This window comes from Agelaius phoeniceus, chromosome 3 (assembly GCF_051311805.1).
Source record: "Agelaius phoeniceus isolate bAgePho1 chromosome 3, bAgePho1.hap1, whole genome shotgun sequence".
Lineage (NCBI taxonomy): Eukaryota > Metazoa > Chordata > Aves > Passeriformes > Icteridae > Agelaius > Agelaius phoeniceus.
Genome location: NC_135267.1, coordinates 103,727,397 through 103,748,507, shown reverse-complemented (window position 1 = coordinate 103,748,507; position 21,111 = coordinate 103,727,397). Strand labels below are relative to the sequence as shown.

The 21,111-nt window shown below is 41.1% G+C and overlaps 1 protein-coding gene across 3 annotated transcripts in view; it reads right to left on the bottom strand.

Annotated features, from left to right (window-relative positions):
- The window catches only part of ALK (ALK receptor tyrosine kinase), a 307,302-nt gene that overhangs the window by 55,565 nt on the left and 230,626 nt on the right, over positions 1 to 21,111 (bottom strand). For all 3 annotated transcript variants that reach the window (XR_013181530.1, XM_077176040.1, XM_077176041.1), the window contains exons 7-9: positions 15,831 to 15,962; positions 14,782 to 14,882; positions 4,671 to 4,840 (exon numbers count right to left, since the gene is read on the bottom strand). Coding sequence is in view for 2 of the 3 variants with exons in the window: in XM_077176040.1 (XP_077032155.1) it covers positions 4,671 to 4,840; positions 14,782 to 14,882; positions 15,831 to 15,962 (403 nt within the window). In the remaining variant the exon portion in view is untranslated. The remainder of the gene's footprint in view (positions 1 to 4,670; positions 4,841 to 14,781; positions 14,883 to 15,830; positions 15,963 to 21,111) is intronic.

Genomic DNA, 21,111 nt, shown 5'->3' with positions numbered 1-21,111 from the left:
CTTAGAGAATGGCAAGAAAATTTAGGAGTAACATGAAATAAACAGGCCCCTGGGTCAAAAATATTGCCAAGGACCTTTTCTTTCCAAGTGGGAAACCTGACACTGAGAAACTTATAAATAAATTCTGAAAGGAATGAGAAGGAAAGACACAGCAATGCAAGAGAAATTACTGGACAAGAAGAGTGCTTAGCCACAGCTGGTGGAGATACAGGGGTATGAGATGAGACCATTTCCTTTTACTGCTGCAATGAGTGAGAGGCTCCCCAGGTGCTGTGGCTGCCATTGACACCAGAGCTGCTGAAGGAGCCAGACAGAACAGACAATCTCACTCCCACAGACTGAAAGGGAATCCCACATGGATATGGAAACCAAAACCTAACAAAAGCCAGTGTAGTTTGTCAAACCCACAAGTCAGCAAAATTAGAATAGGTAATGAAGCCAGTTAAAACAAAATAGCAAGTGCAGCTGTTGGGACGTGAATTCTGACTTGTTGAAACAGAATATTACCCTGTGAGGTAACTGCTGTCTGTAGGCCTTTCTGCTTTCTTCTTCAGGAAGCTCTCATCCTTACCCAGCCTTCCAGGTAAGTCACCTTACTGATCCCTTCCAACATAATGAAATTCTCAGTCTGTGTTCAGGAGAAGGTCATCAGCAAGAAAATAATTTTGAAGCTCTCTAAGCACTATGGGACCAAAAGAAAATTGGTTTTTCACTTTCTGAACATGCTTCCCTGCTAGAAGGACATGACCTGGCCTTGCCATCAGTGACAAGGCAAATGGTGCTGCTATTCTTGACTGAAAATTTAATTTCTAGGGACCTCAAGTAAACTCTTATTCCTTCCTCCATCTGGACACTACTCATAAAGACTGGCTGAAAATTTAGATATTGTAATGCCAAAAAATTGAACTTAAGAAGAAAGGAAACCAAAGAAACCTTTCTAATCAGTAAACACATTTAAATTCTTTTTATATTTCCACACAGTCCTCTTCTGTCATGAGACTGCACTGAGGTGGGACAGGTTACTATTAATATTAGCTATTTTTAACAGATTCCCCTTAGAGATGTTACAGTGAAATCTTTTAAAAGAAAAGGACAGTGTTAGTAGAGAATAGAGGCCTTGAAAGTCCAGAGCTGGACTGGGCTGGCTCAGTTGCTGAAGTTGTTGGAATCTACTTCCAGGCAACTTCAGCCAGGTTGTAGAGGAACCCAGAGAACTTTTAGTCTACATGCTGCACCACATGGCTGCCCTCAGCTTCATCAAGGGAGCAAAAATCAAGATATTTAGAATTTTTTTCTTAAAGCATTAATTTTCCAGTCAGGCTTCAGCCTATTAGAGTTAATCCTTTTCCACCTCTCACACTCTGTAGCAAACAGTTGCTAAGTGTTGGTGATAATGAGCACCAGCCTAGAGCAAGCTCCAGAGAATCACTTAGTTACCTGTGATTGTATTTTATCTATGTGCTGTACCTTGACCACACTGTTTAACTAACAGAATGTCTAATTATTAGCTACACAAATCACTCATCTTCAATTACATCAGGCTTCTGTTTGCTCTTGCTGTCACATTCCCACAACATTATCATTACTAAAATTTAAATGCACATGTACTAACTAAAAGCAAATATATAAAAAAAGCAAGCCCAAACTACCAGGTACAACATAGTTTTTAAGACTGTTTCCTACTTGCATTTCTGTGAATTAAAAAAGAACAATCCTTGACAGGCTTATCACTTTTCACTGGAAAACAAATAGTAATTTTCCATCAAGTCAAACAATCTTACAATAAGGTGATTCTCTACTCTACTCTCAATCCAAATGTTGTAGTATTGCACTAATATATAAAATCCAGTAAGTACAAATAACCATTTCTCTAGCTTTCACTAATCTCTGCAGATTATTTGATTTGTGGATAATGCATCCTTTAGAGAGAGGTAAGTGGCTCTACAGGGGATAACAAATCACAGCCAGGATTGTTCAATCATATTGAGTATATCTCACTGGCAACTTAAAATACAGCACCTCTGGAGGTGATGCCTTTTGCCTCTGGTAGGCACAACCTGTTCATCCAACAATTTAAGGAGTCCTTGCCCACATCTGGCTTCTTAATTGTAGCTGCCTTGATGGCACATGGCACATCCTTGACCAGGCCCTTGGCCCTTCCTCCCCCATGCATTTAGAACTGGGTTACAGCTCTGTTCATCAGCTCTGTTGGTCAACACAACACATGAGCTCTGAGGATTGTTCTGATAACACCTGCCAGAATAAAAGCAGGTAGATAACTTCAGGAAGATGTAAAGTGCCAGCACTTCAGCTTCTTTCAAGTCCATGCAGAAGAGGTAAGACCTCACACAGGGTGAAATTGTGATTGCTTGTGTCCAAGGTTGCCCAGGCTAACACAGAGCCAGATATCTACCATCCCTCAGTCACAATTTTACTTCTTTGTCTTACTCCTCCCTCTTTTCTGTTACTGCCAATTCACCTGAAATGTTCTAGCTGTGATTTTCTGCCAAAGTATAATTTCTCCCAACAGCCTGAGGGATATCAAACATTTAAGAAATGTCTGTTTCTAAAGATAGAGCTGATCTAATTTCTTGGAAGTCTTCCTAATGATTCTTTGAAGTGCTGTAAGCCAAACATGGAAATTATGGCTAAGCAGCTTTCAAACAAGCATGCTTTTGAGCAGTTTTAGAGCATGTTATCTTGTTATTAATAACACTTTCCATTCAGCTTCCCAGGCACAATGGAATGTGCTTTAAAATTGCGTGAAACTGGTACCCTGGTGTGCCTTACTAGAGAGCTTTACTTCTTTGAGGTAATTTAAACTTTCAGCTCCTCCTGTAGGAAAATCTGCAACGTCATGGCTATAACACAGACCCTCACAGCTTCTGACACAGGAACCACTTAGAAAAAGACAGACACAGCAAGCTTTCAGCAGCACCAGCACTGTGTTTAGTTAACTACTTCTTACAGTTCAATAAAACTGTCATTTATCTCCATTTATATACTGGAGTCTCACCAGTACCAGTTTGGTGTATACTTCCATAGAATTCCTTCCTAATCTGTACAGCAGTCCAGATTTCCTAAGAAACAGGTTTTGAGATGGTAAGAAAGATGCTTGCAGTATTTTCAAGTCTCACAGGAGGCTTCTTTCTTCCCAGGGAGGATTGGTTTCAATTAAATCAATCTTAGAAGAAAAATTCATTAACATAGTGCAGTTTCTGTGAATAAATAAGGCCAAAAACTTTTCAAGAGACACCAAAACTTCAAAGTTTTCCTTGCTTATGTCTTTACCTCCAACAAGCTCCCCTCCTTCAGGGGACCCATCTGTCTTTCTCTGTAAGCAATGGGCAAGTAAGCGTGTCAGCACCTTATACATAACAGTCAGCACTGTGTTATCAGCTGAATCCATGATTTCTCATGAAGCACTGCTAGCCTGACTCCTAAGATCAAAGTGTTCTCTGCCTGACTGTGCAGGCAGAGAGAATTTAAAGGAAAGCAATTGTACAAGGGTACAGAATAATTCAGGTACAAAACATTCCTCTGGCAACACTAGGAAATAAATCACATAAATAATAATGGCAAAATAAACCATTCTTCAAAGGAAACACAGCTGAAGGGAATGAAGCAACCAGGTATTTTTACAAATGGTGCTTTACCAGTGACTGCACAATAAGCTTAATGCTGGCATTTTTTAAATCTTTGATGCACACATATTAATTATACATTCAGGACCAAAGCACTGGCAGTGTCCTTGTTGTATTTGCAGCCTATGTGCATCCCCAAGTGCCAGGGAGATAAAAGACACCCTGATAGAATGTTTGTTCAAAGTTCTGAGAAGGCAAACTACCCATTAATGAAATCCATTATTTCTAGGGCACAGGTTTCCAAAAAGACAAGGGACACCAGTGCTCATGACACAGATGGTAGATGCATCTTGCAGCCTAAGGGCCAGGGCAGCAGGAGGTGAAGTATGTCTGTGCCTTCTCTAGAAACATCACACATTAAAAGTAAAAAATGAAAGAGAGTATTCCCTTAAAGACAACTGGCAAGAAACAGCTAAAACAACACTCTAAATAAACATATGCTACCAGATAAACCTTCTGTGCTTAAAGCCAGAATAAAAGCCATGACTGGCACAGCCCTTTATCAAGGTGATCTTCTGCTACAGCTAAAACAAAGGATGATCCATCACATGGAATCTTGTCTGATTTTCTAGCAGGCTCTTTTCCCACCTCTCCATTCTCAGATCTAGACACATTGAACACCAGGGGCTTTGGTACCCAGAAAAAGTATCAGCTATGGAGCTCACATCCCACTCTAGCAAACCATGAGGGAGCACCAAACGTGCAACATAGAACAGTATGCAAAGAGTGGGTCCCAGTTAATGAAACGAAGACACAGAAGTTTAAGCACCCTGCTGTAGACTACCCATGGAATCAGTTTTTGAACTAAAACTTTGACTTGGGAGCTGCAAAACTGTGTGCTTTGCCCAAAATACTCAGTTATTCTTATTGTCTGCTTCTAACAGATGAAGAAGATGCCTCACAGAGGACAAAGCACTTCTGCTTGAGGGAACAGCTGCCAGGAGCAATGCTGGCCATCTTCATCACCAGGTAGCTAGTGCTGCCAGGACTGACCATCATGCAGGAGAATGAGGAGAGAACTCATACCTATCCAGTATCTCTGGGAGAGGTAAGATCATCCACTGCCATATTCCCAAAGCTTCGCTGTTCTCGGAATGCCAGAACGTCCAGCTCTGCTCCTTTCCCGTCTTGTTCTCCACCAGCACCAGGGAGACATTTCCCAGCAGGACACCGTGGATGAGCCATGACATTCGTAGCTGGAAGAAATAAAACATTTGAGATTAAACATCACAAACATTATTCAAAAGTTAACAAAGTTATCAATTCCTCTTTCCTTGCTTTCCAACCACCAAAAAGTTGATTCTCCCATCCTTATATAATCAATCCCTTTAGGAAACTCCACAGATGTGGAAGCATGTAATACTCAGTATATGCTATTAAACATTGAAACTACTGGCCTCTTTTGTTTTCTTTTTGTAAAGTTGAGTCTAGACAGTCTGTTTTAGCTTTCACATATGTGGCTAACTTTACAGGGATAAGACTATACCTCTCTTTTGAGCAGTACAAAGACTACACTCCCCTAAGATGCCACCTAAGAGATTCAAGTTAACACTAACAACTTATTCAGTAATAAATTTTTATATTCCAGTAGCAGTAGTAGCAAAAAACGTAGGGAGAAGACTGCAATAAGCAGGCATCACTAGTAATCACATCCTTGTTCCCCAGATACCCTTTTCAAAAATCAGTTTTTATCTTCCATCCAAGTTTATACAGATTTTTCAATTAAAGTTCAGTAATAATTTGGTGGGTTTTTTATTAATTAAAATACTTCAGGGAACCATTTTTCTAACATTTCTGTTATGATAATGTAATTTAATCAATTTCTATGCATTTATCCCTGTATGTAAAATTATTTCATGTAGTTTTCTCATTTTATGACTTTCTCACTCTCATTGTATAAAAAGAAAAACAAATTCCTTTCACATCAGGCTAGCTTCACAAACCAGAGTATATGAACATAGTCTTCTTATTTTCTTGTGAAAAAGAAAAGGAGCTAGCCCTTTGTTGATAAAGAGCACAAGTAAAACACCCATATATATTCTATTCAGGAGCTGGGTTTCATCTCAATAACCAGTAGAGGTGAGAATGCTGAAGGAAGGAGTTTATTAAAGCTACATTAACAATGGATGTTTTGGATACAAGAAAGCGTTCAGCACAGTATCTGGTGTCCATACATATTAAATAAAGCACTCTATTTTTCAGCACTTCAAAGCCACCACCAAAGTCAGGAGGCTCAGAATTCAGTTTGTATTTTACAAAGGAACACCTGATAACATTACTTCCTTGCTTTGATAGCACAGAACATCCATATCCATTTCTCAGCATAAAACAAAACTGCTAATTTCGCTTGCTGTTCCTATGTCATGGTGTAAGTTTGTTCTGGCAGCCAAATCAGATGTGGGCATCAAAGTGACAGAAGTGTTGCTATTATTCCTAGTTTATGATCACAATTTTGCAGTGGGTGGAACAAAATTCTGGATATCCATTGCATTAATTATCAGTTCTGAATTTGGGTAAACACTCCAGTTCATCTGCCTGTCTCCAAAGCTACAGAGAAAGAAGTGACTTCATACTGCAAAACTGTGACAGAGACTGAATAATCTAGATGGGGCTCTTCTCTCTCTCCAGTCCAAAAATCATTGGACTTGCCTGGAACCCATTGTACTGTATGACCCAAGGACTGATAAATGTACAAACAGATATGCCAGTTTGTGTCTGTGAAAGCATTTTGTTACATTATTTTGGCCACACATCCCAAACTGATGTGTAAGATTCTGAGTGGTCTAGCAAACCATCACAGGTGCCCACAGCACTTCTGGGGACAAGCTGGTCAAGTCTGGACACTGGTCAAGTCTGACTTCCAGCTCACTCCCACCACAGTTCTGGGAAAGGATTCATGGAATCCCATGGCTATTTCCACAGGCAGTGGAAACCACAGCATCAAGTGTGAGGATTTTCACCTCCCAGACACCAGAGAGAAAAAGCAGAGTCGAGCAGGATAGCCAGGAACTGTTTCAGATTCACAACATGATGGCCACGGAGGCAGCTGAGGAGGGCTGAGTTCATACCCAGCAACCAGAAGCAACACTGGTGAGAGAGGCTGCTGACAAATGTTCATGGTATAGGAGGCTGATGCCTTCAAACTTGGTGTCTGTGTGGCTACTCCTAACAGGAGACAATCAAGATGCAAGAAATTGTTGGGTATTCCATATTTTCAATTGCCTGCAAACTGAGGCATTTTTTAGTGTGAATTTAAAGTGAAAATTTATACCTTTCAGATCCAGTAAAGTAAATTTTCCTTGAGGAAACTGATCAGGACTTAACTATTTGTTTTAATAAGTTTGGAATGCCAATGGGATATTTTAAACCCTCCATTTATACCAGAGAAAGCAACACCTCTTACTGAGACTCCACATGTCCACTTTTAGGACCCAAGTGCCAACTCCCTGTTCAACACACTGTGTGACATTTTTAATACAGGTAAGTTGGAGCAACTTCACCGTGCCATTTTAGTAGTTTAAAATTTGAGAGGTAAAGCAGAAGGGCAGAAGCTTCAGAAAGCTTCTAGGCAGAAGCTTTCAGACCTCTGTCTCTTCTGGAGACCTGCCAGAAGGTAAGAGGCAACATCTACATGGTCAGGAGTGAGGGAAGAGCGAGCCTTTGATAGCTGTTAACGTAACACTACAGCAAAAGCTGAGGCAATTGATGAATTGGAATGAATGCCTTTGCACACATGTCAGCTGTTTGAAGGAAAGAAGTAGCTGGCAACAGATGTGGGAGATCAGCTCATTGGCAAAGTGCAATATACAAACTCTAATGAACTGGCTCTGAGTGAATCGACTGGCACTGTGTCCAAATGGGCATTTTTGGCTGTGATTTTCATGGTTTCTAAGCTTCACAGCAGGGCAGTCCAGGTCTTTTCACACCTGCTGAAGTGAACCAGAGCAGATGAGCTGGATACCATAGTAAAGACTTCTGAATGGGGCTGGCATTCATTCTGTAGAATACAGCATCAATGATGGCAGATGGCACTACATACACAGCGCGCCCTGCAAGCAGAGCAGTGGCACATTTGGAAAAATCTAAATCTGGGCTGTTGGTGGAATACCCCAACATTATGCATCAAACATCTCTCTCTGTGTTAAACCAGCAGCAAAATATTCAGATGCTAGAAACACCACTGAGAAATTAATTAAGCGTAGAAGGTAGGCAGTGGCTCAATGGCACCTTGCTTTCTGGCTTTAGAGCCCACCAGAGCTGCTGATCAGCTGTTCATATGCAAACCCACTGACTCAGTAAATGAAATGGTTTAAACTGATCTGGGGAAAATCAGGGAGGGAGAGCCCATGGTAAATACACAGCATATTGAGGCAAAACTCAGGTCAGATGGCTACATGTACTATACTGCAAACACCATCTGGAAAGATGCCTTCTGAGAATCCCCTTAGCCTCTGAGTGGGTGGAGTTTCTGAACTGACAAACAGGGGACTCAATTCATCCCAGAAAGAAAAAAAAAACAAAGAAACCTAATCCTTATAAATATCAACAGGGCTTGGCAGGTGAAGAAAAACAAGGAAGGTAGATTTTCCAGCACAAGCTGCATAATTTCAAGACCACCTGAGAACTGAGACTTCCATTTTACTTCTTTATGCAAAAAAAGAAAAATAAAATACCAAGAACGTTCTGGTTGAAGTTTGAACTTGCTGACACCTGTGAATCTACTTTAATGGCTAGAAACATTTCAGCATAAACTATCTCTGAGATGCCTGTCCGAGGACCAATGACACATACTTGCAGCAGCATAAATAAAACATTCTGCAGTGACACTCTGGAGAGCTGCTGTTTCTTTTTCCTCCCTTTCTGCACAGCAGTGATGCTGACTATTAGCATTATGGTCCTACCTGGCAGGAATTGATACTTCAAACAGGGCTTGGAATAAAGTATTTTTAAGAAGACAGAGAAGAGTCTACAGGCCTCTTCCTCCCAAGGAAGTGCAGTAGTTGGATCTCACTGGTGGCTCTCTGGCCAGCAACACCTGAACTCTAGACCACAGGTTTTCTTATGTGAGACAGCACATAACTTAATTCTGATGCCCCCAGGTTTTTGTTCACCCTCTCCATTACGCTTGTTCAAAGGAATTGCTCAAAATTTTCCTGACAAGGAACAGTGGATTCTTGAAATGTAGACATTTATTCTCCTAAAAAACATTACTGTTCCCTTGGGTCTTCTTCACTGGAAGAGAAACAGTAGAAATTGTTTTCAGCTGTGAATGCACTGACCCAGTAAATGTAGCTCAGGTATTAAAGGAGCTTGGAAAACATCTCACTGTTGAGGAGAAACTGAAGCTGCAAGTTGGGATATGATTTGCACAGAATTAGGCAATACCTGCAGACCCCTTTGCCAAGTCTCAGTAAGCTCTGTACATGAATATGAGCTACCTTTGACATGTGAAGTTTATCATACTGACGATAATTTTTTTCTTACCAGAAATGAGAAATGGTTGCATACAACAGTACAAGCAAAGACATCTATTACCACTGTTCAGCAATTCAGGCTTGGACTCTTATGAATAATAAAGAGGATCAAAAGGTCTTGTTCCTGGTTTTCGGCCAGATCTACAACAGTGCATGATAAGACTCTCTTGTAGTCTGCAGACACTTCTGCTTCAGATGAAGACTCAGGTGTGAAAGCAAAAACCTTTTGTAAATGATAGAATTTTAATTAATTGATCTGATTACGTAGCTTTAAAATACCTAGGCAGGCAAGAGAAGCTCATGTTTTATATGAACAGATTCTCCCACTATTTATTCTTACATTATTTCTTACTTTATTTCAGAAAACAGACCAAGAGAAAAATAAAAGCAACAACAAAGGAGAAAGTGTTCAGAATTTTGCTGTCAGGGGACTGTGGAATGACCAGCACTCAAGAGATTTCAGATGCTATAGACCCTCTGATCCAATGACACAAAAGCCAGGTGGGAAAGGGAGCAAGAGAGGAAGTAACAGTAAATAAGCTGTTCAGATTTTAAAAACAACATTTTAAAACAAGAAAGTATGCTAAGAATATTCTGTCAAATAAAGCAGATGAAAGGTTGAGCTAGAGGCATATCTATGTTGCATTTTTCATGCTCGTAAATTTTCAGTGTCAATGTTATTACCATGTACGCTTCTAAGTTATTTAAAGCTCAAGGAGCAGAGGAGAAAAAGAGACACACTGCAGGTGTAAGCATGGGGCTCAGAATGCACTCAAGGAATGATTTATATTATTGACTTACATGCCTTGAAAAAATTGCAACACTTCTGCATAGAAAAGAGAACTGAATTAATAAACAGAGAAGATGAAAACATCTTTATGTCTGTAAACCTGGCTGAGAAGGCAAACTTCAACTATACTGCTCTACATCAACATGTTATATTTATTTTTGAGAGAGAGTACATTTACATAAAAAAATAATTTCAGATGTTAAAGAAATCTGGCCCAGTTTAGTACTATCGTACATTACATAATGGTGGCTTTCAAGAAACAGCTAGTTGAAATGTCAAAATAGCATCAGAAAAATATTTTCATTATTTTAAACACAGCCAAAAGCACAAAGCACATTTACTACCACAGGAATCTGTTTGTATTGTTTTCCAGCACAACTATACCCTTTAAAATGTTTGACCCAGGGCCTACCAGCAAAATGAAACAATCCAGTTCCTAATCACAAAGCAGTCCCTCTTGCAGAGTCACCTTACTCCATGGAGGTGCATGCAATAACATTTCAGGCTAATTTCAAATCCACCCCCATGCAGGAACAGCAGCTCTGCTGTTCCTCTCCCTCTCTCTGACAGCCCACACCAAAGCTGCAGCTTGGCTTTTACTTATCAGGCATGGCACTGAGATTCTGTCACAGATTCCCTCGAGCTGAGCAAAGCACAGCCTTTCTCAAAATTTGCTCATGTTTCTGGAGTGACTTCCAAGCAGAAGCAGCAGTAACAACCCACCACAAAATGAAATCTTGCAGGAGAGATGCAAGGCTACAGCCCAGGCAGGTACAACTGTACCAGCCTCTTGCATGTCTTTGTGAGAGAAAGCCACACACTTTGGGAAGAAACAAGCATGTTTCTTGTGATCTACAGGTACCACAACATCCTTCAAGGCCTGAGGATGCAGACATCAGGGAACATCTCTAAAAAATTGAAGGAAAAGCAAATCAGCACACATGACTGCACCTGCACAGCAATAATGCTGGGCTGAGGGAGATGGGATTGCCTTCTTGTCTTGGACATGGGGGGTCAGAGCTGAGTCTCCAGCTTCCACACAAAGGTGAGTAATCCCTGGGCACCTACAACACTTCTGCCAGCTCTCTGACTTCTTTGTGAAGTACCGAGGAGTGGGTGGCCATGACAGTTTGGAAACTGTGCACACCTAGGAGCTATCAGCTGTGGCAAAGCAATTAGTTTTGCCATGGGTGGTGCCTGAGATGACAGCACTTTGCTTGGATTTAATTGCAATGTGGTTTCCTAGGTTCCCAAACACCAGTACAGCTTCTAATGACATGCATACGGATTTCTTCTTCAAAATGAGGGAATGCCTATCCATGCCATGCTCCTCTGTCAGCCTTGTACATGCCAGCTGATTCCCACTCAGAGGGGAATCTCAGTGTGACAGAAGGGGCAAATAATGCTGTGCTTTACTGCTTGAGCTCTAAAAACTCTGCCTTTCAATCAGGCCACTGTTTGGCTTAATTCTTTGCACTTCACACGCATCCCTATGCTCAATTACACGTGCTTTGCTTCCAGTGAACTTTTACATGTGGGTTAAAAGGTTTTCACTCTTGATTACTGTGACTGTGTATTTCCAGAAGCATTTCCTGAGCTTTTTGTTGCATCTCCCCTCTCTGGCTACTTCAGGGTAATAGAGCATCACTTCATGGACTATGTGAACCACTTCCTGCATTCACCCAAGATTTAGTAGAAGTGCCACAGTCTCCCTCTTCCATACAGAGTGGGTGTTAAACACAGACTTAAAGGGGTCAACAAGCAAAGGGCTCTTCTAAAAGTGCAACATGAAAAAGATAACAAAGGCTGTCTGGATTGCAAGCAGGAGAGATTCTTTGAAGCCAGGATACTCCAGCCAAGATTTAATAAAACAACAAAAGGAAAGAGAAGAACTAACTGAACCAAGAATAAAGGGCAGCACACAAACTGACTGCTCTGACCTGCCAAAAGCACTGAAGAACAAAGAAAATGAAAATATAAGGCTGCTCAAAACAAACAGGAGTGAAGTGCAATACAAAGCTATACACAAAGTGCAAGGCACATTAGGGCCAATCCCAAAAGTGTGGGAAAGTACAGGCTGTGTTTATCACAGTATCTCCTGTGTGCATTTTTATCCTTTTCCCATTTTTTGGTGCATGTGGGGCAGTGCAGAGTGGGTGAGGCTGACGTTTCCCTGCCTGAGCTAACAAGGAGCCTCCTGCAGGGCATGGAAAGGGCTGGCAGCCCTGCCTGCTCCTGGGGACTGAGCTCAGGCTGCAGGGAGCACAGAGATGGAGTGTCACACCAGCCCTGCACTCAGTGACAGCTCATCCATGCTGTGGTGTCTCCAAGATCTAACACCAACACCCCACATACAGCTGCCCAGAACCTCTGCAGGGAAGGTCTTTGCACCAGGCTGGTGCCTCACCTCCTTTTCCAGTCTGCCACAGTGTAAGATTACACAGCCAGGCTCAGGGAGGAAAAACAAGCTTGAAGCATTAGAAAGTCTTCATGGCTGGTACCCACTGTGGACTGCTTGGCTGTTTCCTTATCAGCTTTGAGTCCTGGTTTCATGGACACCCTGGCCAAACCCCAGACTCCTCCAGCCTGGCAAACAGCACTGTGGCAGGTAATGTTCCTCATGCTGAGGCTGAAGTAGTTAATTCCTATGAACACCTCAGGCTAAAAAGCAGGGTGTCAGCTTCTGCTGTGGTGAGTGGGATTGGTCTAACATGACTGAATAAAAGAAAATTAGGTGATAAGGGGAAGAAATAATAACTTCATTGAACAGCAGGTGCCCCAGAGCTTCCATGTAGAAGGGGAGAATAGAGGGGAGTCAAAATTATCAAACTGGGGATGTTTGCTGACCTCCTTGTTGCTCTCAGGAGAGCGAGCAAATATCTAAAGGATCATGAGAGCTGGATCAAATACAAGAGGAAGAGCAGATTTATGGCTGGATCTGATGGTGGAAGAATAAATAGATCTAATTCACTCAAACCCTTGCAACATGAGTTTTGGGTATTTTCTGTGGGATTTCAGCTTCCAGAGAATCTGTCCCAGCTGTGACATGCCAGGTAAAGTTGTCAGCAGTGACAGGTAAAAGAAAACTCATCTTTTAGTGCCTGAACTTGAGCCAGTTCAATCACAAAGTGGTTGAGGGTGAATAAATACAGGACAGCATTACAGTATTTTCACAACCTCTTTTCTGACTATAATTTCACTATTAGGAAGTTTGTTGGCACATATTGGAGGAATAACTGTGTAGGGAGACATATCTCCTTTCTCCTCTTCTGTTGTGTTGAGAAGTGGAATTAAATTATTCTCTGCACAGACAGATTGTTCCAGTAAAATAGAATTTGAAGCCACCAGGGATCCACTGAGAAGGGAAGCTTTTTACACTATATGAAAAGGCAGGAGACAAAACCCTTGCCAAAACTCCTTCACTCTTTATTAGCGACAGCTGCAACCCTGGATGCGTCCGGATGCCTTTGGAGTGCCAAGGGGAGTGACGAAGGTGGGATGGCATGTGAGCAGATGAAATACATGGCAGCTTCTCCCCCACGGCAAGTTTAATTATTTGCAGTGTTGTATACACAAGAAAAAAATCACACAGATATTGGGAAATCATTCACTGTGATTCCTGTGTCGGGTGGATTATGAAAAACACTCGCTTCTTGCTGGTCCATGGCAGAACAAGGTCTTAAAATATTCAAAACCTGCTTACGCCTCTGTCACAGATGGGAGGAAAAACAAGGTAGAATATATTTCAAAGACAGAGAACATGAATATATCAAGAGAGCAAAACCAGAGGCACTTTGCTGAATGAACTGAGATATCCAACAGAAGTGAACCAAAACAAACTTTAGGGCAAAGAAACACCTTTTTCTGTGTAGTTTCATTCCAGAGAACTTTCTAACACATCCCTTCTTGTCCTTTCTGCGTTTTAAGATTACTGGAACGGATTTTTTTTGTCTGTTCAGTACTCAACCAACAAACAGCTGCACTTCATTAGTATCAGTTTTCCTAAATCCCTCTGCTCCAGGATCCAGAAGCTTATGGGAGATTTCTGAGTGACTGTGAAGATGTGAAATGCTTTAACTCACTAGGCATGGTTCAAAGCCATAAGTCAGAAATAAATCTTATCAGTGATTCTACAATCTGTGAAGCTACAGAATAAGAAGATGCAGACAGGTCATCTTTCTGAACCTGCACTTTAAGGGTTAAATACAACTCAGAAATGACAAGCATGAGCAAGGTTGTCTGGCAAGACTTGATGTACCTCCTTAAGCTCATGTCTTGTGACTGTCAATAGTTTTTCTGCTTGAATATGAACCTGGCTCCATTCTGGATGAGTTTCTCTCTGCTGCTGCTAACTTCAGCACTCCTGTGAACGAGGCCTACATGAGGACTGGTGGGTTTGAAGTGCAGCAGCATGAAGAGCTGCCAGCCCAAATCCCAGCTGTGCTAGAGAAAACATGTACTGCTTTTTCTGAATGGCTCAGGGGCAGTCCTGAAGCCTATTCTGTCTTGGATGTTGCAAATATAATGCTTGTTCATGCAGTAAGATTCTTCTTCTCTGTGTTTATGTAATGTTGGCTGCCCTACTCTCACAGCGCACACACCTAATTATGAAGACTGTAATACATCATGTGATGCAATGAGGACAGGATAGGACAGGTTTTTCAAAGCACATTTTGTGGCATTCAAGCAGATAACCATATCTTTCCCCTGCACAGTGGACATAAATAAGTATATTTTATAGAAAATAAAATCAAAGATAGTGGTTGCCTTGCTACTGACCTAGTACCTATATTTGAAAACCCGAGTCAAACAAAAAGCAATTTACACAAAAACCTCTGTAAATTGCACAATAAAAGAAAACATTATGACTTGCCTCACAGGGAGAGTTCCTCAAAGGAGCTGGAAATGCTGTGCTGGTCATGACAGTCTTTGCTACTGCTGGTGCCTTGCTGGTGTTAAGGAGGAGTGCACGACCTGGATGAAAGAGAAGGGAGAAGGTCAAACTGCAGCACTCACCTTCGGGTTTCAGATTTGTGAAACCTGCCCCAAGCCTACGTTAGCTGGCTCCTACCACAGTGGAATTCCAGGGAGTGGAAGGCTTTTTCCATTTCTTAGGGATGCAGCTTCACCTACCTAACAAATATACTCAGTAACCACATGAGCCTGTCCACCTTCCCCCCCATTTCTACCTTCTGTTGCTCCATGACTTCAAATTCATCCTCCTTGCAAAGCAAATAATAAAGTGTATCTTTTATGAACAGAAAGTAACATGGAAGAAAAGAATTTATCTTGACCAAAACCAAATAAAAATACAGCTACAGCTCTTTGCTACTTGAATAATTTCTGTAAACAAGAGAAACAACGGCAGTATTGGGTTTTCTCTCAGCAGCTTAAGCCTTCAACTGTTTGTATGAGAAGGATTAGATACTGGTATTTAGGTTGGAGAACCAAGTACATAGTAATTGTACATAAAAGTGCAACTCAAGGGATCATGAAGCAAAGACAAGAAAAATTAGAATGTGAGCAGGGGAAAAAACTAGCATACAGAAAAATAGAGAAAATAAATAGGAAAATCAGAAAGAAAAAACCAGATCAGTATGGCAGAGGGTCAGGCAGATGAACATTTGGTATGAAGTTTTTTAGAAGGGGTTAAGATCTGTATCTGGCGTCAATGGTGGAGACTGAGGTACCAGTTTGTACCCTGAAGACAAAAAGGGAGCAAAAAAAAAGCCTTTTACTCAAAGCACTCAGAGTGGAAAGATGGCATTTCAGAGTAGAAAGCTGGGATCTGCTTCACTGGAGGCTGAATATGTAAGTATACAGGAAAAATTGCCTTGTGTTTCATTCCCTCTCCTCACCACTTGTGTATCATTTCTGCTCTCTGCTGTTTGTGCTCTGCACTTACTGTTTCCTCTCACACACCTTCTATGGAAGGGAATCGCTTCTGCTCCGGGCTTCCGATCCGCCATGGAGAAGGATGGGACGCAGGGGAGCCCGGTGTCCAGCCACAATCCCCTTCTTCAAACGAGCAGTAAAAGCCAGGGGGAAGCTGTCCTGCAGGAGGGAAAGGCACACAGACAGAAGAAGCCAGTGAGCTGAGGAGGAGGCTCCTGGGCTCACTGGAGCTGCAGTGACTTGTTCCAACTTGCTTTGCCCAGGGCATTCCCAGCTCCTCAGTCCTTTCGAATGGCGCATGTGCCCAATCGTGAGGAGGGAGGAGAAGAGAGCAGCAATGCCCAGAGTGTGGCTAAGTGACTCCCCACACACCTTGACAAACCCCAGAGAGAGGACACATCTCACTACACACCCTGGGGGCTCCTGGGCTCTCAGCTTTGCAGGTATCAGCTCGCTCAAGGTCACATCTTGGAGATGACTTTCCTAAGCACTGCTTCTACAGCCCCACAGGGGCAAATCTTGGAGAGGGATAAATTCCCTACAAGATTCCCTCCCTTACAGTTCAGGTTTCTACTCAGCCCAGCTCAGCACCATGATCTCTTCTCTCTGTGAGCACTGATGTGGCCTCAGGTAAAGCATTGGATCCTTTTGTGCCTCACTTTTTTCACCTGTGAGTCTCTTCCACGAGATGAAAGAGGATAGTTTATTTTAATCCATACTTCCAGGCTTTGAAGCCTGCTCATTCTGTCACTAGCTTAGGATTTCAGTTTCTAGCTCCAAACAATAGAGCTCCATTAGCTTTTTGCCTTGAAATTTGTCAGTTTTAAAGCAATAGTAGTCCCATTCAAAGCAGAAGGTAATCTCATGCCTTCCTTTTACTTCTCTACCTTCAACTGCAAGTTCTGCTTATGAGGGTGCAAAGTATTGCTCCTTTTGCTCTAAGAAAGGAGAATGGTACATGAAATCTGTTAAAAATTGAAAGATAAAAATGAAATTTCATGTGCAAACACACATCCAGGATTTTTTTTTTTTTTTTTTACTTTTAGCTGCTTGATAAAATCAGAATTAAAATTTCTTCACTTACAAGCAGTAGGATAGACCATAACCTTCTAAAGCAAGAGAATCTTCTGGTCAAGTGATATCAGTAATTTCATTAGCTCCTCTATGAGAAGAAGAGGCTCTTGAACATATAATTTGTTGTGATTAATAATTTCTTTTCCCTCTGAAATTATATATCTGTGGAGAGACTGTCAGACAATGCGGCACCAGTATTCAAGCTCCAGATTATTCAACATGTTTAAGTACCAGCAGATCCCCCTGGCTGAGATTTCAGATCAATAAAATACCTGCTCATAGGTCCCCTGCTTCAACTCACACACCTCAAAAGGCAATGGACTGTCATTGGCACATGCAGGTGTTCCTTGGTGTACCCAGAGAAAACAACTGTGGAACACCATAACTGCAGCATCTAGACCACAAACATTTGATTTTCTGAAAGCCTGAATCACAACTCACTTGTCAGAGGAAAGTGAAACAAATCCTCTATCAGTAGCTTTTTAGTAGGGCTAGTTTTGGACCTGGAACCTGACATTGAGGCAAGAACCACATTTTAGTGTTATTTTGGGCAAGCATCTAAACCTGTTATGAAAAATATCAAAACCTGTATGAAGTTAGGGCTTTTTCAAGGTTTTCCTTTTAAAAATCTCCAAATTCATTCAGCCTAGTCTTTAAATGTGAAGTTGTTAAGCAGAGGGTTACTTCCCTGTGTTTCACCCCTCTGCAGAACTTGATTATATTTCATTGCACAGCCTGAGGCTGGGATACATAGAAAATGACAAATTATAATGTGCCCTGAATTCCCACAGAAACAGCTTGGCTCGGTGTCCAACTGAATTCATGTCATGGCCATTTGCTATCTAGGATGATGTAAACAAGTCAGAGCAGCAGGAGGAGTCATCTAAGTAGCAATCCCTGCCTGAAGGCCAGGAAAAGCTCACTGTTGATGAACAAGTAAGGGCATAAATAAAAAGCTATTACTTTCACAGAATATTTCATTCCCTTTTCCCAAATTAATGTTTTATGAGTTTTCAGATGTCTCATGCCCTGGATGCATTTTCTTTGCTGCTCTTTCTTACCTTGAATATGCACAGCACCTGTGATTCCATGTGTTGGTACTCCACAGGGACCTCTGGGTACCACTTCTCTCCAACCTGTATTTCTCCATTTCATGTGTTTGTCACTGAAACTCACATTAGCACAGACACTGCACTGATGAGGGGAAGCTGCTCTGACTTTATTGGAAAATCATGGAAATTAGGAACAGGGATTACTTCTACTGAAACCTGCCATTTTGGACATTAATACCAGTGACAGAAACCTCAGAAGATTTAGGCCTTAGTGAGATTAAGATACAACTTTGTGGGTATGAGATGGAGAACAGAGTAGTCCAGTGAAAGTGAAGCACTCTGAGAATGGAAGAGTCTCTCCTTTTATGTGGGGGGCAAGCAGGGAAAAGCTGTTGGATGCTAAACTTGTTCTTAACCAAGTATTTTCAAGCCTTCAGAATGAAATACCTTTCAAGAAAAATCTAAATAAGTTCTTTTTCTTTAACCAAATTTTTTGTCCATTAATAGCTAGAGAATTAGTAACTGACACAATTTATGAACCAGATGGAGTCATCTGGTTCTTCAAAACTAGGTGTAAATCAACCAGATACTACACTTTAAGCTTCTGGGTGAAATTCCAAACAGGTATTATAAAGAACAAAAGCATTAAAGACTACTCTGTGTGTATGGACCTTTACCAAGTTTAGGAGGAAATCTCAGAAGTCAAACAGATCAGCTACTCGATTTAAAGAATCACATGAATCTTAAACACGACTTTGTTTCAATGATTCTTCTATGCTAGCAAAGTTGGCCAGCCAAATTCTACCAGAAATGAAGCATAAAAAGAGAAAATACTTTTCAACAGTCAGCAGAGTTATCCTTCAATGGCAGATGGTTTTGCTGAGTTCAAAACTGCCAGAGGTTAGAATTCATTTCTATAAGTACAGCTTTTGATAAAGAAAGAAGCAGAAGGATTAGTGTATGCAAGACAGGAACCTTAAGAGCATAGCATGGCCTGGCAACAGGTTGCTACTTCATAATTTTGCTTGCAGGAAGACTCTGCTGGGCTGTATCTGGATAAAAATGAATCCCATGATTTCTTCACACATTTTGGCCTGGAAAGCAAACTGGCCACTTTAAAATTGATTATCAATGCTTTTTTTTGGTCACTCATCCACATTATCAGAAAATCAAGCTTTAAAGGTTCCTGTTCTAGCTGCCATCTGGCCTTTTGACTGATATGTGCATGCAGTCCTCCCACCACAGGCTAAGTTCCTCCATTCAGAAGCCAGACACTTGTCTTCCTCATCTCACCTGCTAAGGTGTTTCACATCCTTAAATATTCAATGAAGCAGAGTGAAAATTACCCTATAACCAAGTGATTGTGAGATTTATTTGAAAGCTAAAGAGGACATTATTTCCTGTTCCAGCTAAAATTCATAAAATGTGGAAGTGCAACCTCAGGAGAGACTTGGGTAATCATTTTCTTCTGAACTAGACCAGAACTCTAGACCACAAGCTTGGAAACTCTTTATGGAAATAGAAAATATGGGTTCAAATTCACAGAAGAACCAGTCCTGGGTTAATTGTATCTTGAAGTTCTGGGTGTCTATAAAGTAAATATACTACTGGCACCTCCATTATTTAAAATGTTACCGTTTTTAGAATATATCCATTACTTGCCTAACATGCTTGGACTGATTAGCCAATATTTTCCAAGGATGATTTTTTTTTTTTGTGAACTTGTCATAGAAAGTAAAATAGTTTTAGAGTAGTCAGAATTACATCCCTTTTCAGTAAAGTTTTAACTTTTGCTCTGACTTGCTGCCCTGCAGTGAAAGATTATTTAACCAAAATCCCAGATACTGTTAATTAAAAAGAGAAGTACAAAACTGCTAAAACAAATTCACCCTTTCTGTAAAACAGAGTTCTGCCCATCTATGTTAGTAAATAATTTGAGGTTTTGTGTCTGTCTTCTACCACACAAAGTATATTACATGTGATTATTACAATATGAGAAAATTTGTTGGAGCTTACTGCAGAAAATTCTATCCATATGTTGAGTGATTTGGTAAACTACTTATATAGAATTTGTTGCTTGGCATTAATAGATAAATTTGCTGAAGCTTAAGGCACAAGCTGTGAACTTTCACCAGATATACTGAACTTTCCACTCAGTCAAATATGAGAAAACCCTAGAGCTGGTTCAAGAAAGAAGATAAGCAACTTCATTAACAGAAGCTGCAGCCTTGGAAATAAGAAATATCCTACCTGGAGGGAAGCAAGGGACATGATGATGAATGGGAAGAGCTCCCAGAGCCTCATATGGAGGGCAACTGGTCCAAACAGTCACATGAAGGCTGGGGAATTCAGATTGATTGAGTACAATCAACCAGGGACTGTTCAAGGTTGCTGTTCAGAGGCACCCAGATCCAGCTATTACACCATTTGAAAAAGTACTATTATAGAGGAATCTATCTTTCAATTTATGAATTCAGCAGAAACCTTGAGTCAAAGCCTGCCACGGTGGCTGCCACGTGTAGTTTCTGTATCTGGAATGTATCTGGAAAGGCAGGAATTTCCCAGCAGAGACACACCACTATATCTGAAGTATTATGAAGTATATATCACTAATATCTGACGTATTAATGTGTGTGTGCAGTGTATGCTCTGCAAAGTAACTTCTAGCATGGCACTTCCATCAGGCTGGTGGATCTGTGTGTCTGATCCTGAGCCAACAAACACGTGCAGCTCAGCCTCTTGTCCCTCATCTGCCTCTCTGAAGCTGTCTTTTACTCCTGCAAGGATATCTGATTATGACTCAAACATGCTTTTCTCTAGGGGTCATCCCTCTCTGCTTTTACAATTTCTACACAGACTAATTGGTTGCAAAACAGAACAAGCACCATGACGTTCCACTGGCCATTAATAAGTAAAGAGATGTTAGCAAACAGCAGGCTGTAGAGAGATCTTTTTCAGCTCAGACAGGAACAAAATTCAAATTATTAGGAAAAAAAAATTAAAATCATAATAAAACCAATCAGTTTTATTGTAAAGCCTGTAAAGCTGAAAGACTGTGAAAGGCAAAAAAACCAACACCTCCTTGAAGCTCAAAGATAGAAGCCTTTGATAATGGCATTTTTAAAACATCTCGCCTCAGTTTTGAGCATAGCTCATCTTTTTCTGACAGCTCTTTTGTCTAA